Genomic DNA, 12,998 nt, shown 5'->3' with positions numbered 1-12,998 from the left:
TATCGGCTAATTCTTGATCTTTTTTTGTCTTTTTAGGGCAGCACCCAAGGCATATGGAAGTTCCCAGGCTAGGGATCAAATCAGAGCTGCAGCTGCCAACCTATGCCACAGCAAAAGCAACACAGAATCCAAGACACATCTGCGACCTACACACAGCTCAATGCCAGATCCCTAACCCACTGAGCAAGGCCAGGGATTGAACCTGAATCCTCACAGATACTAGTAACCCACTGAGCCACCACGGGAACTCCTAATTACTAACCTTAAACATCTTTTCTTTTTCTCTTTTTTCTTTTTTTGGCCGCACCTGTGGATGTGGAAGTTATAGGGCCAGGGATCAAACCTGTGTCACAGCAGTGACCCAAGCCACAGCAGTGACAATGCCAGACCCTTAACCTGCTGGGCTACCAGGGAACTCTGATCTCAAACATCCTTTCACATACTTACTTGCCATTTGTATATCCTTTTCATGTCTTATGCTTGTTTTCTAATTGGGTTGATTGATTTTTTTTTTTTTAGTGATTTTTATTTTTTCCATCATAGCTGGTTGATTTTTTTAATTAATTATTTTTTTGAGTTATATTTGATTTACAGTGTTTCAGGTATATAGCAAAATGATTCATTTATGTATTTTTTTCAGATTATTTTCCATTATAGGTTATTATAAGATATTAAATATAATTCCATGTGCTATACAGTTAATACATGTTGCTTATTTTATCTGTTTTATGTAATGCATGTTGCTTATCTGTTTTGTATCTGTTAATCTCATACTCCTGATTTATCCCTTCCTCCTCCTTTTCCCCTTTAGTAACCCTAAGTTTGTTTTTTATGTGAGTCTGTTTCTGTTTTCTGTATAGATTCATTTGTGTTATTTTGCGTGTTCCACATATAAGTGATCCACTTAATATTTGTTCTCTCTCTGACTTACTTCACTAATAATGTTCTCTGTATCACTGCATATGGCAATATTTCACTCTCTTATGGCTTAGTAATGTTCCATTGTGTGTATGTACCACATCTTCCATCCTTTTGATGGTCACTTGGGTTACTTCCATATATTGGCTGTTATAAATAGTGCTGCCATGCTGTAGGTGCTGCCAAAATAAAAGTAGTACTGCCATGAACATTGGGGTGCATGTATCTTTTCAAATTAGACTTTTTTTTATCTTTTCTGGTTATATACCCAGGAGCGGTGTTGCTGGATCATATGGTAGCTTTATTTTTAGATTTTTAAGGAATCTCCATACTGATTTCCATAGTGGCTATGGAAGTCATTTGATGACGGCCATTCTGATCAGTGTAAGGTGATACCTTATTGTGTCTTTTTTGTTGTTGTTGTTGTTTGCTTTCTATGGCAGCACCCAAGGCATATGTAAGTTCCCAGGCTAGGGGTCAAATTGGAGCTATAGCTGCCAGCCTACTCCACAGCCACAGCAACGTGGGATCCGAGCCTCGTCTTCTACTCACACCACAGCTCACAGCAATGCTGGATGGATCCCCAACCCACTGAGCAAGGCCAGGAATTGAACCTGCATCCTCATGGATCCTAGTCAGGTTTGTTAACCACTGAGCCATGAAGGGAACTCCTACCTTATTGTGATTTTGTTTTGCATTTTCCTGATGATCAGTGATGCTTAAGCATCTTTTCATGTGCCTGTTGGCCAACAGTATGTCTTCTTTGGAGAAATGTCTATTTAGGTCTTCTGCCTATTTTTTGATTTGATTGTTTGTTTTTTCAATATTGAGTTGGATACACTTTTTGTATATTTTAGAAATTAACCCCTTGTCAGTTGCATCATTTGGAAATATTTTCTCCCATTCCATTAGTTATGTTTTCATTTTGTTGATGAATTATTTTGCTGTGCAAAAGCTTTTATTGATTAGATTCCATTTGTTTGTTTTGGCTTTTATTTTTTTTGCATAGGGAGACTGATCTAATCGTGATTTTGGACACCATTTATGTCCAAAAATGTTTTGCCTATGTTCTCTTCTAATTTAATGGTGTCATGTCTTATATTTAGGTCTTTAAATCATTTTGAGTTTATTTTTGTGCGTGGTGTGAGGAAGAGTTCTGATTTTATTTACATGCAGCTGTCCAGCTTTCCCAATCCCACATGTTGAAGAGACTGTTTTTCTCCATTGTATATTCTAGCCTTCTTTGTTATAGATTAATTGACTTTGGGTTTATTTCTGAGCTGTCTATTCTGTTGCATTGATCCATAAGTCTGTTTTTGTGCCAGCACCATGCTGTTTTGATTACTGTAGCATGGTGGTATTGTCTGAGGTCTGGGAGGGTTATGCCTCCAGATTTGTTCCATTTCCTCAGGATTCCTTTGGCAGTTCTAGGTCTTACGTGGTTCCATATAAATTTTAGGATTATTATTCTAGTTTTATGAAAAATATCATTGCTATATGATGAGGATTGCATTAAATCTGTAGATTGCTTTGGGTAGTATGGACATTTTAGCAATATTAATTCTTCTGATCCAAGAGCATGGGATATCTTTCCATTTCTTTGAATCATCTTCGGTTTCCTTTATCATTGCTTTATATTTTTATATTTTTCAGTGTATAGGTCTTTCATCTCCCTGGTTAAGTTGATTCCTAGGTTTTTCGGGGGTATTTTTTTTTTTGATAAAATTTTAAATGGATTTTTTTGTTGTTTTGCTTTCTCTTTGATATTTCATTTTTATTGCAAAGAAATGCAGATTTCTGTATAATCTCATTTCCTGCTCTTGGCTGAATTCATTTATTAGTTCTAATGATGGGTTGTTTGATTTTTTTTTTTAACTCTAACTTTCAAAGGATGTTTCCCCCCCCATTGGTGTATATAATCTGGTTGCTAGTCTTTTGTTGGATATTTTGCAGATCTTTTCACCCAGTCTGTAGCTTATCTTTTTATTCTCTTAACAAGATTTTCTACAAAAAATAGTTTTCAATTTTGATGAACTCCAATTTATCAATTTTTCCTTTATTGGATTTTTTTTTTTTTTTTAGTGTTCAATCTAAGAGCTCTTTGCTTAGCCATTGATCCTAAAGATCCTCTCCTATTTCTTCCTATAAGTTTTACAGTAATATTTTATCTCTTAAATCTGTGATATATTTTCAGTTATTTTTGCTTAAGATATGAGACTTAGGTCAAACTTCACCCCTCCCACCATGGATGTCCAGTTACTTCAGCACCATTTGTTGAAAAGGCTCATTTTTTTTTTAATTAAATTTTTTTTGGTTTTGTTTTGTTTTGCTTGCTTTTTAGGGCCATACCCAAGGCATATGGAAGTTTCCAGGCTAGAGGTCCATTTGGAGCTGAAGCTGCCAGCCTATACCACAGCCACAGGAACATCAGATCCAAGCCATGTCTTTGACCTATACCACAGATCACGGCAGCACGAGATCCTTAACCTGCTGAGCGAGACCAGGGATCAAACCTGAATCCTCATGGATACTAGTTGGGTTCATAACCTGCTGAGCCACAGTGGGAACTCCCTCTTTGATTAAATGGTTTTCGTACTTTCACTTATCAGTTATAGGAGGATTTGGGTTTTGTTTTGTTTTGTTGAGATTCCTTGGATTGTCTATGTAAACAATCATATCATCTACCACTAGGAACAATTCTATTTCCTTTTGACATGTATGCCTTTGCATCCTTACTTTATATGACTCACTGCACTGGCCAAAACTAGCTATAGGATATTAAATAAGAGTGGTGAGAGCAGACATTCTTAGGGGAAAGCAGCATTTCAACATTCACTGTAAGGTTAGCTGTAGAATTTCTAAAATGTTCTTTATCAAGTTCAAGTTTCTCTCTGATTTGTTTGTTTTTGAGAGTTTTTTCATCATGAATGAGTATTGACTTTTGCAAAATGCGTCTTCTGCATCAATGGATGTGATTGTCTGATTTTTCTTTTTAGCCTGTTAGTAAGTACACTGATTGATTTTCACACATTGAACCAGCCTTTTCATTCTTAAAACAAAGCCCACTTGGTCATAGTGTATAATTTATATATATATATATATACACACACACACATATATATACACACACACACATATATATACACACACACACACATATATATAAATATGTGTGTATATATATATATACAAAACTGAATTTTGTTTGCTAATATTTTGTTGTGTTCATGAGAGATACTGTTCTGTAGTTTGTGTTGTTTTAGTACTGTTTTTTTCTGGCTTTGGTATCAGGGAAATACTAGCCTCATAAAATAACTGGGGGAAGGTTCCTACCTCTTCAGTTTTCTCAAAGACATCGTTTAAATTTGTGTTGATTTTTTTTTTTTTAATGTTTGTGGAATTCTCTAGTAAAACCATCCCAGCCTGAATATTTCTCTTTTGTGAGTTTTTTCATTAGAGATTCAGTTTCCTTAATAGTTATAGGGCTATTTAAATCATCTGTTTCTGGAGTTCCCATTGTGCGCAGCAGAAATGAATCAGACTAGGAACCATGAGGTGGTGGGTTTGATCCCTGGCCTCGCTCAGTGAGTTAAGGACCCGGTGTTGTATGAGGTTTGTGTAGGTGGCGGACTCGACTTGGATCCTGCGTTGCTGTGGGTGTGACGTAGGCCAGCAGCTATAGTTCCGATTAGAACCCTAGCCTGGGAACCTCCATATGCAGCCAGTGCAGCCCTAAAAAGCAAAAAAAAAAAAAAAAAAATCTGTTTTATGTTGGGTGACTTGTAGTACTTTGTGTTTTCAGAGAATTGGTCCATCTCACCTAAGATGTCAAGGTTAGTAGAGCTGCTCTTGTTATTCCTTTGTTATCCTGCCAAGTCTGCAGTATGATGCCCTAAAATTCTCTGTTTGTGTACTCTTCCTTTTTTGTATTTTAATCAGTCTTTGTTATATAAATGAGCTGAAGATGGCCTTGCACATTGGCGCCCTCTGTAGTTTTCGTCTTCACAGCAAGCTGAGACATTAGTTCAAAGCCCACCAGCACCAGACTCAAATTCTTACACACCCAGTGGCTTTAAATACAGCCCCATGAAGCATACTTTTAGCCCTTTAGAGGTTGCCTGCTTTGAGTATCCTGTGAAGCTTCTTTCTCCATCTGCTAAGCTTTGACTAGACAAACTGGGGCTTTAAGCATCTCCAGAAGATGCTGCCAACCAGGCTGCTGAGCAATGTCATTTGGACACATTATTTCCCAGGGATGTGATGCCTTTCTCCCCAGAGTCCCCAGCCCTATTTTCCCTCCGGGCGACTTGTCTGGAAGGCCTACTGCTGGGAGGGACTTCTCTCCCATGAATCCTGTCAAGAGTGCTACCCAAACAAGGGTGTTGTATGCTGTGACCATCTCTAGGTCCTGTCTTTCTTTTTTTTTTTTTTTTTTTTTTTTTTTTTTTTGTCTTTTTGCTATTTCTTGGGCCGCTCCTGCGGCATATGGAGGTTCCCAGGCTAGGGGTTGAATCCGAGCTGTAGCCACCAGCCCACGCCAGGGCCACAGCAACGCGGGATCCGAGCCGCGTCTGCAACCTACACTACAGCTCACGGCAACGCCGGATCACTAACCCACTGAGCAAGGGCAGGGACTGAACCCGCAACCTCATGGTTCCTAGTCGGATTCGTTAACCACTGCGTCATGACGGGAACTCCTCTAGGTCCTGTCTTTCTTTGATCAGCCTCCAAATCTTGAACTCACTGGTTTTGCTAAAGGTTTGTCAATTTAATTGATCTTTCAAAGGAACTAGCTGTTTTATGAATATTCTCCTTTGTTTTTCTCTCTTCGATTTCATTGATTTCTGCTCTTTATTTCCTTCCTTCTGCTTGTGTTATGTTTATTTCACTTTTCTTTTTCTAAATGCTTGAGGATAGGACCTTAGGTAATTGAAATTGAGACCCTTTCCACTTTTCTACCTTAATGCATTTAGTACATTTGCCTTTCAACACTGCCTTAGTTGTAACCCACAAACCTTGATGAGTTACATTTTCATCTCCTTTCAGCTCAGTGTATTTTTCAGTTTTCTAGGAGACTTCCTCTTTAAATCATGGGTTATTTAGAGGTGGATTGGTACAAATCCTAGAGAACATAGGCAAGACATTCTCTGACATAAATCGCACAAATGTTTTATGTGTCGGTCTTCCCAGGCAATAGAGAAAATAAACAAATGGGACCTAATCAAACTTAGAAGTTTTTGTACAGCAAAGGAAACCATGACAGGAGTTCCATCATGGCTCAGCATTTAACAAACCCGACTAACATCCAAGGACATGGGTTTGATCCCTGGCCTTGCTCAGTGGGTTAAGAAGCTGGCATTGCCGTGAGCTGTGGCGTAGTCGAAGACGCAGCTCGGATCCTGCATTGCTATGGCTCTGGTGTAGGCTGGTGGCTACAGTTCCAATTGGACCCCTAGCCTGGGAACCTCCATATGCCATGGGTGCAGCCCTAAAAGGACAAAAAAAGAGAAAGAAACCGTTACCAAAAAAATGAAAAGACAGCCTACAGAGTGGGAGAAAATAGTTGCAAATGATGCAACTCATAAGGGGTTAATCTCCAAAATATACAGACAACTCATACAACTCTACAACAAGACTCAATTGAAAAATGGGCAGGAGCTCCCGTCGTGGTGCAGCAGAAATGAATCCGACTAGGAACCATGAGGTTGCAGGTTTGATCCCTGGCCTCGCTCAGTGGGTTAAGAATCCAGCATTGCTGTGAGCTGTGGTGTAGGTTGCAGACATGCCTCATATCTGGCATTGCTGTGGCTCTGGCATAGGCCAGCAGCTATAGCTCCAATTGTACCCCTAGCTTGGGAACTTCCATATGCCACAGGTACGGCCCTAAAAAGACAAAAAAAAAAAAAAAAAAAAAAGTGGATTGGTTAGTATCCAAGTATTCGGAGATCTTCCTGTTATCTTTATGTTATCGATTTCTAGTTTGATTCCTTTGTGGTTGGAGAACACATTCTGTATGATTTCAGTTCTTTTAAATTTGTTGAGGTTTGTTTTATGTCCCAATGTGTGGTCTATCTTGATATATGTTCTCTAGGCCCTTGAAAAGAATATGTGTCCTGCTCTTGTTGAGCAGAGTGTTCTATGAATGTTGAGTCAATTTTCTGTGCTGAGTTTCCCTGTATCTTTGCAGATTTTTTGTCCAGTTCGATCAGTTGTTGAAAGAGGGGTATAGAAGTCTCAGCCATAGTGGTGTGTTTGTCTGTTTCTCCTTTCAGTTCTGTCAACTTTTAATTTGACATGTAGATCTTTTTTGGTGCAGACATTGAAGATTCCCATGTCTTATTGGTGGATTTACCCTTTTATCATTATATAGTGGTATATAATTATCTTTTAATTGATATATTTATATAGTTTACATTTAGTGGAATTATTGATCCATTATAATTTATTTTTACCATTTTATATTTTTGCTGTTTGTTCTGTTTTTCATGTCCTTCTTTTTCCTGGGGTTTATGTGAACATTTTTTAGAATTCCATTTGATTTACCTACAATGTTTTTGAGTATATCTCTTTGCATAGCTTTCTTAGTGGATGCTCTAGGTATTACATTATATCACAGTCTGTTGGTGTCATGATTTTTTGCACATTGAATTCTACCCCAACACTGTGAAGACAGTAATCTTGCAGTTAGGGAACCTAATTTCTTCATAGGGAGTTTTTCCTTTCTTTTTAATTGGTTGTACACTTTAGTATTGGGTCTCTACCTCATCCTCTGTTTGTTTTTTGTAAATCCCCAAACATCTATTAAACCAATTTTGGACCTTTTCCTTCAAGTATGCATTTTTCTTTTTATTTCTTTTCTTTCTTTCTTTCTTTTTTTTTTTTTTTTTTTTTTTTTTTTTAAGCCACAACTGCAGCATGTAAAGGTTCCCAGGCTAGGAGTCCAATGGGAGCTGTAGCTGCTGGCCTGCACCACAGCCACAGCAATGCCAGATCCGAGCCACATCTGTGACCTACATCACAGCTCACCACAATGCCAGATCCTTAACCCACTGAGCAAGGCCAGGGATCGAACTTGCATCCCGATGGATACTAGTCAGATTTGTTTCTGCTGAGCCACGATGAAAACTCCAAGTCTGCATTTTTCTTAAATGCTCATATTCTCTCTCTCTTCATTTCTCTGTTCTGTCTCCTGGCAAATTTCTCCAATCTAGTTCACTAATTTTTCCTTAGTTTCATTGATTATACTCTTTAACTCATCCATTGACTATTTGTTTTTAATAACTGTAATTTTTATTTCTAGACATCCTAGAAATCTGTTATTTCATATCACTTTATCCTTTTCTTATGGAGTTAATTCCTTTTTTATGGTATTAATCATCTTGAGTATACTTTTATCAGTTTTTTTTTTTTAATCAAACTCTTGAAAGTGTAATGTCTTTGGATTTCTGGCTCACTCATGATGGATTATTTCCTGAAGGGTTTTATAATTTTAGATTGTGAGCCCATCTTCAGAGGAGCTGTAAGTATGGACTTCATGTAGCCTGGATTGCAGATGGATCCTTCCAGAGTCGCCTGCATTTGCTTCTTCTAGGCATCCTGATGACTTCACTTTCTAGAGCGATTTTTATTGTTTTAAATTTCTTGACTTGGAGGTTCATCATCCGCATGTTTGTCTTTGTTTGGGGGTTATTTTTTGACCACAGTTGCAGCATGTGTAAGTTCCCAGGCCAGGGATCAAACATGAGCCACAGCAGTGACCTGAGCCACAACAGTGACAATGCCAGATCCTTACTGCTAGGCTACCAGGAAACTCCAGGAAGTACATATTTTTACATATGGAAATTACACATCTTACCTGTCTTTTGTCCAGAAAGGTACAATTCAGTTGGTATATTACTTTTTACCTGATGAAGCTGTAGTGTAATTTGGAAAGCAATTACAATAATAGAGTCCATTTAAGCAAAACTTCTAAACCAGAAAATAACAATGGAACAAGCATTAAGCCAAAGTAAGCTTAAGCATTAACCATTAGGTCAGTCTAGGTATATGATTTCTATTCCAGAATTAGATGGATTTGTGGAACTCCTCTTGCTTTGTGCGTAGGGAACATAAGAAGAGTTCCCATTTGTATATATAAATTATTTTCTCTCTCAAAGCTTACTTTTGCCTATATAGGGGTAGCATCTTTACCTTCTCATCTTCCTTATGCAATGTATTGGGCTTTATTTCTTAAATATAAGAGGATATTGAGCAAGATTGAGAAATACCAGTATTTTCATTTTAACCTGGCAACCTTACCATCTTCCCTTCAATTTCTTGGTCTGCAAAAACTATTAAAATGATTAGGGCTCAGCAGTAACGAACCCAACTAGTAACCATGAGGCTCAGCAGTAACGAACCCAACTAGTAACCATGAGGACACAGGTTCAATCCCCGACCTTACTCAGTGGGTTAAGGATCCGGTGTTGCCATGAGCTGAGGTGTAGGTTGCAGTTGTGGCTCGGATCTTGCATTGCTGAGGCTGTGGCATAGGCTGGCAGCTGTTGCTACAATTCAACCCCTAGCCTGGGACCTTCCATATGCTGCAGGTGCAGCTGTAAAAGAAAAAAATGATGAGATGTGGCATATTTTACTTTGTGTGGTAAAATGTACATAACATGAGATTTGCAACTTTGACCATTTTTAAGTCTACAGTTTAGTGGGATTCAGTACATTCACATTGTTGCCTAGTTATCACCACCACCATCCCCAGAACTTTTTCATCCTCCCATAGTGATACTCATATCCATTAAGCCCTAACTCCCCATTTTCTCTCCCCCATGTCCCCATAACTACTCTTCTACTTTCTGTCTTTATGAGTTTGATGATTCTGAGTACCTTATATGAGTGGAATCTTCTGGCGTTTCTCCTTTTGTGACTGATTTTCCTCTCTTAGCACAATGTTTTCAAAGTTTGTCCACACTGTAGCCTGTGTCAGAATTTCCTTCCTTTTTTAAGGCTGAATAATATCCAGTGTATGTACATGCCATATTTTGTTTATCCATCTATCTGTTGACGAATAGTGGGTTGCTTCCATCTCTTGACTACTGTCAATAATGCTGTTATGAACACTGCTGTGGCTTGCTTTTAAAACAGGCAGTGAGGAGCATAAAACTGTTGGTATTTTTCAATGATAACCATTCTAATAGCACCATCCAATAAGTTTAATTTCCTATAACCATTTGAAAATCATGAGAGGTTGAATAGGCTTATGCTTTGAGTTATGGTGGTAATGAATGTAGTTCTTAGGAAACAGGGCTAGGCCAAGCATCAGAAATAGACTATTGGGGCTTTATTTTAAAACTTGAAGTTTCATTATGGTATAGTTGATTTTCAATGTTATGATAATTTCTGCTGTATAACAGAGTGATTCAGCCATATATATATATATATATATATATATATATATATATATATATGCACATACACACACACACACATCCATTCTTTTTCAGGTTCTTTTCCCACATAGATTATCACAGAGTACTGGGTAGAGTTCTCTGTGCTATATAGCAGATCCCCATTAGCCAATCATTCCATATACCTCAGTGCGCATATTCCAATCCCAAACCCCCAGTCCATCCCTAGCCCCTTTGGAAAGCATAAGTTTGTTTTCAAATCTGTGAGTCTGTTTCTGTTCTACAAATAAGTTCATTTGTATCCTTTTTTTTTTTTTTTTTTAGATTCTACTTATAAGTAGTATCATGTGGTAATTGCCTTTCTCTTTCTGACTTACTGCACTTAGTATGAGAATCTCTAGGTCTGTCCATGTTGCTGCAAATGGTATTATTCCATTCTTTTTATGGCTGAGTAATATTCCATTGTGTATATGTACCACATCTTCTTTATCCATTCCTCTGTCGATGGACATCTGTGTTGCTTCCATGTCTTGGCTCTTGTGAATAGTGCCGGTATGAACATACAGGTGCATATGACTTTTTGAATTATAATTTTGTGTGGATATATGCCCTGGAGTAGAATTGCTGGATCGTATAGAAGTTCTATATTTAGTTTTCTGAGGAAAACCCGTACTGTTCTCCATAGTGATTGTACCAGTTTACATTCCCACCAACAGTGTAGGAGGTTTCCCTTTTCTCCACATCCTCTTGAGCATTTACTGTTTGTAGTATTGGGGCATATTTAGGGGAGAGAAGGAACCAGAGCTGGGAGTGCTTGGTCTGGGTTTGAAAGAGGAGTATTGAGGTGACACTTTCAGGGGTGCACACTCAGGAACCAAGGATGTGGGACAGGCCTTCAGGGCTACAAGGCGAGTTTGGTGGCCTGGAGGTTGGTTAGTGGTGCTGGCTCAGGATCCAATTCCATTCTAGAAATCCTCTATTTCTAGTTTATGGAAAATAGGATCCCAGATTGCATATATTCCTCAGTGTAAAAAGGAAATGAAGAGCCCACTCTGCATGGAATGAGGCAAATTTCACACGTGGAATGCTGACCCAGCCTGGGCTTAGGCCCCTTTCCTGCAGGTCCTGGATGAGACAATAGAGGCAAGATCAAGTCTGCAAGTGTGCAGAGAACTTACACTTGCTCTTAACGGACTTCTCAAAGCTTCAACTAAACCAGGTCCATTCTTTTGAATAGAAAACACAATTTCTAGACAAGTTTTGCTTGTCACTGCGTATGCATATTTATTTGAAAAGCAAAGAGACAGACTTTAGACATCACCAGAGTAGTTTTCAAACTTTTAGTATCAAAAGAAATTGTCCCCTTAGCAGTTTGAAAAGGCACTGGCTCAGCATGGAAACCAAATGCTGAAAAGGTAAAAAGGTAAGTCCGTGTGTTTATTGCCTTTTTCACAAAATCTTGTTACCTCTTTTTTTCTGTTATATTAACAACCAAGATTTCATTAAATGTTACAGTTGTAGACCACGTTCACAGCACCTGTTTTAAAGTTCTTTTTCATGGTCTCTTTTTGTTTTTCAGATTTTTTGTTTAAATTCTTGGTTATTGGAAATGCAGGAACTGGCAAGTCTTGCTTGCTTCATCAGTTTATTGAGAAAAAATGTAAGTGATGTCACATGGTGTTCTCAATTTCTTCTGAGAGTGCTTCTGCTCAAATTTGTTGACAGCAAAACTTCCAAATAAGTTTTCAGGAAAAAAAGTTTGTGGCTTAAAAATATTTTTAAATGACGTTAAAAGTTCATGCTATTAAACTTCTAGTAATGTGGTTTTTATTTAGCATTTTAGTTTTATAGTAGTTCATTGTTCATTATGTAGTGAATTGTCCTGTACATTTTCTAGATACTAAGATACAATATGATGATGTGGAAAACAGCAGAGGAATTCCATTTCCTGACAGGAGGTGGCCCAAGAACCCTAGTTGCACATTTTGGATAAAATAACATTTGGTCCTCAGTGGCCTTGTACTGTCATTAAGGCAGTATTGTCATCAGTTCAGTTTTACAGGTAAAGAAACAGAGGTTTAGAGGAGTTAGTGTGCATGCTCTAGAGTGGTCACCTAGTAATTGCTTAGAAATAAACCTGGGCCTTTGAGCACAGAAAATATCTCTTGTCCTTGACCTACATGTTTTGGTAAGGGAGGTTGAATTCTGTATTCCAGGCTACTGTAAAAGATGGTATGATTGTAAGGCCCTCAAAATAATGCTTTATACTGATGGAAAGAATTGTGGAGAATGGCCTGTTTGGTAGCGGTAGGGGTAGGCAGGTGAGAGCCTGAAAACAGAATTAATTTAATTTAATGAAGTGCATAAGATACAGTAAGTAGTGGGTAAAATGGGGAAAGAGGCAGCACAGAGTGTCTTGGGAAAGAGCTTTGAAGAACCGTAGTCTAGAAATGTATCCTTCTGCCTCCACATTCATCAACCCAGAGCTCAAACCCCTGTGTGGGACAGGAACCCAGTGTGGCTTGTCAGGGAGCCAGGCCTTATGAATTTAACCAGCATCCATTTACTGGGCGGTCAAGCTTCTTTACAAGTTACCAGGCTTTGCACTGTTCTGTCTCAGAAAAGACTGCTCAGGAACATCAGGTCAGGGGCCCAGCCTCTGTGGAGAAGGCTCCCCCCGCC

The 12,998-nt window shown here is 38.4% G+C and overlaps 1 protein-coding gene across 4 annotated transcripts in view; it reads left to right on the top strand.

Annotated features, from left to right (window-relative positions):
• Nucleotides 1–12,998, top strand: part of RAB4A (RAB4A, member RAS oncogene family) — a 47,081-nt gene that overhangs the window by 12,248 nt on the left and 21,835 nt on the right. For all 4 annotated transcript variants that reach the window (XM_013983240.3, XM_021074413.2, XM_084996931.1 and 1 more), the window contains exon 2: nucleotides 11,896–11,976. Coding sequence is in view for 2 of the 4 variants with exons in the window: in XM_001925483.8 (XP_001925518.2) it covers nucleotides 11,896–11,976 (81 nt within the window). In the remaining 2 variants the exon portion in view is untranslated. The remainder of the gene's footprint in view (nucleotides 1–11,895; nucleotides 11,977–12,998) is intronic.

Source organism: Sus scrofa, chromosome 14 (genome assembly GCF_054392235.1).
Source record: "Sus scrofa isolate SSC_HxYL_T2T_F1_AM1 chromosome 14, Sscrofa_HxYL_maternal_Yorkshire_Landrace_v2.0, whole genome shotgun sequence".
Classification (NCBI taxonomy): Eukaryota; Metazoa; Chordata; class Mammalia; order Artiodactyla; family Suidae; genus Sus; species Sus scrofa.
Note: the sequence above shows the minus strand (reverse complement) of the source record. Positions and strands in the feature narration are given on the sequence as shown.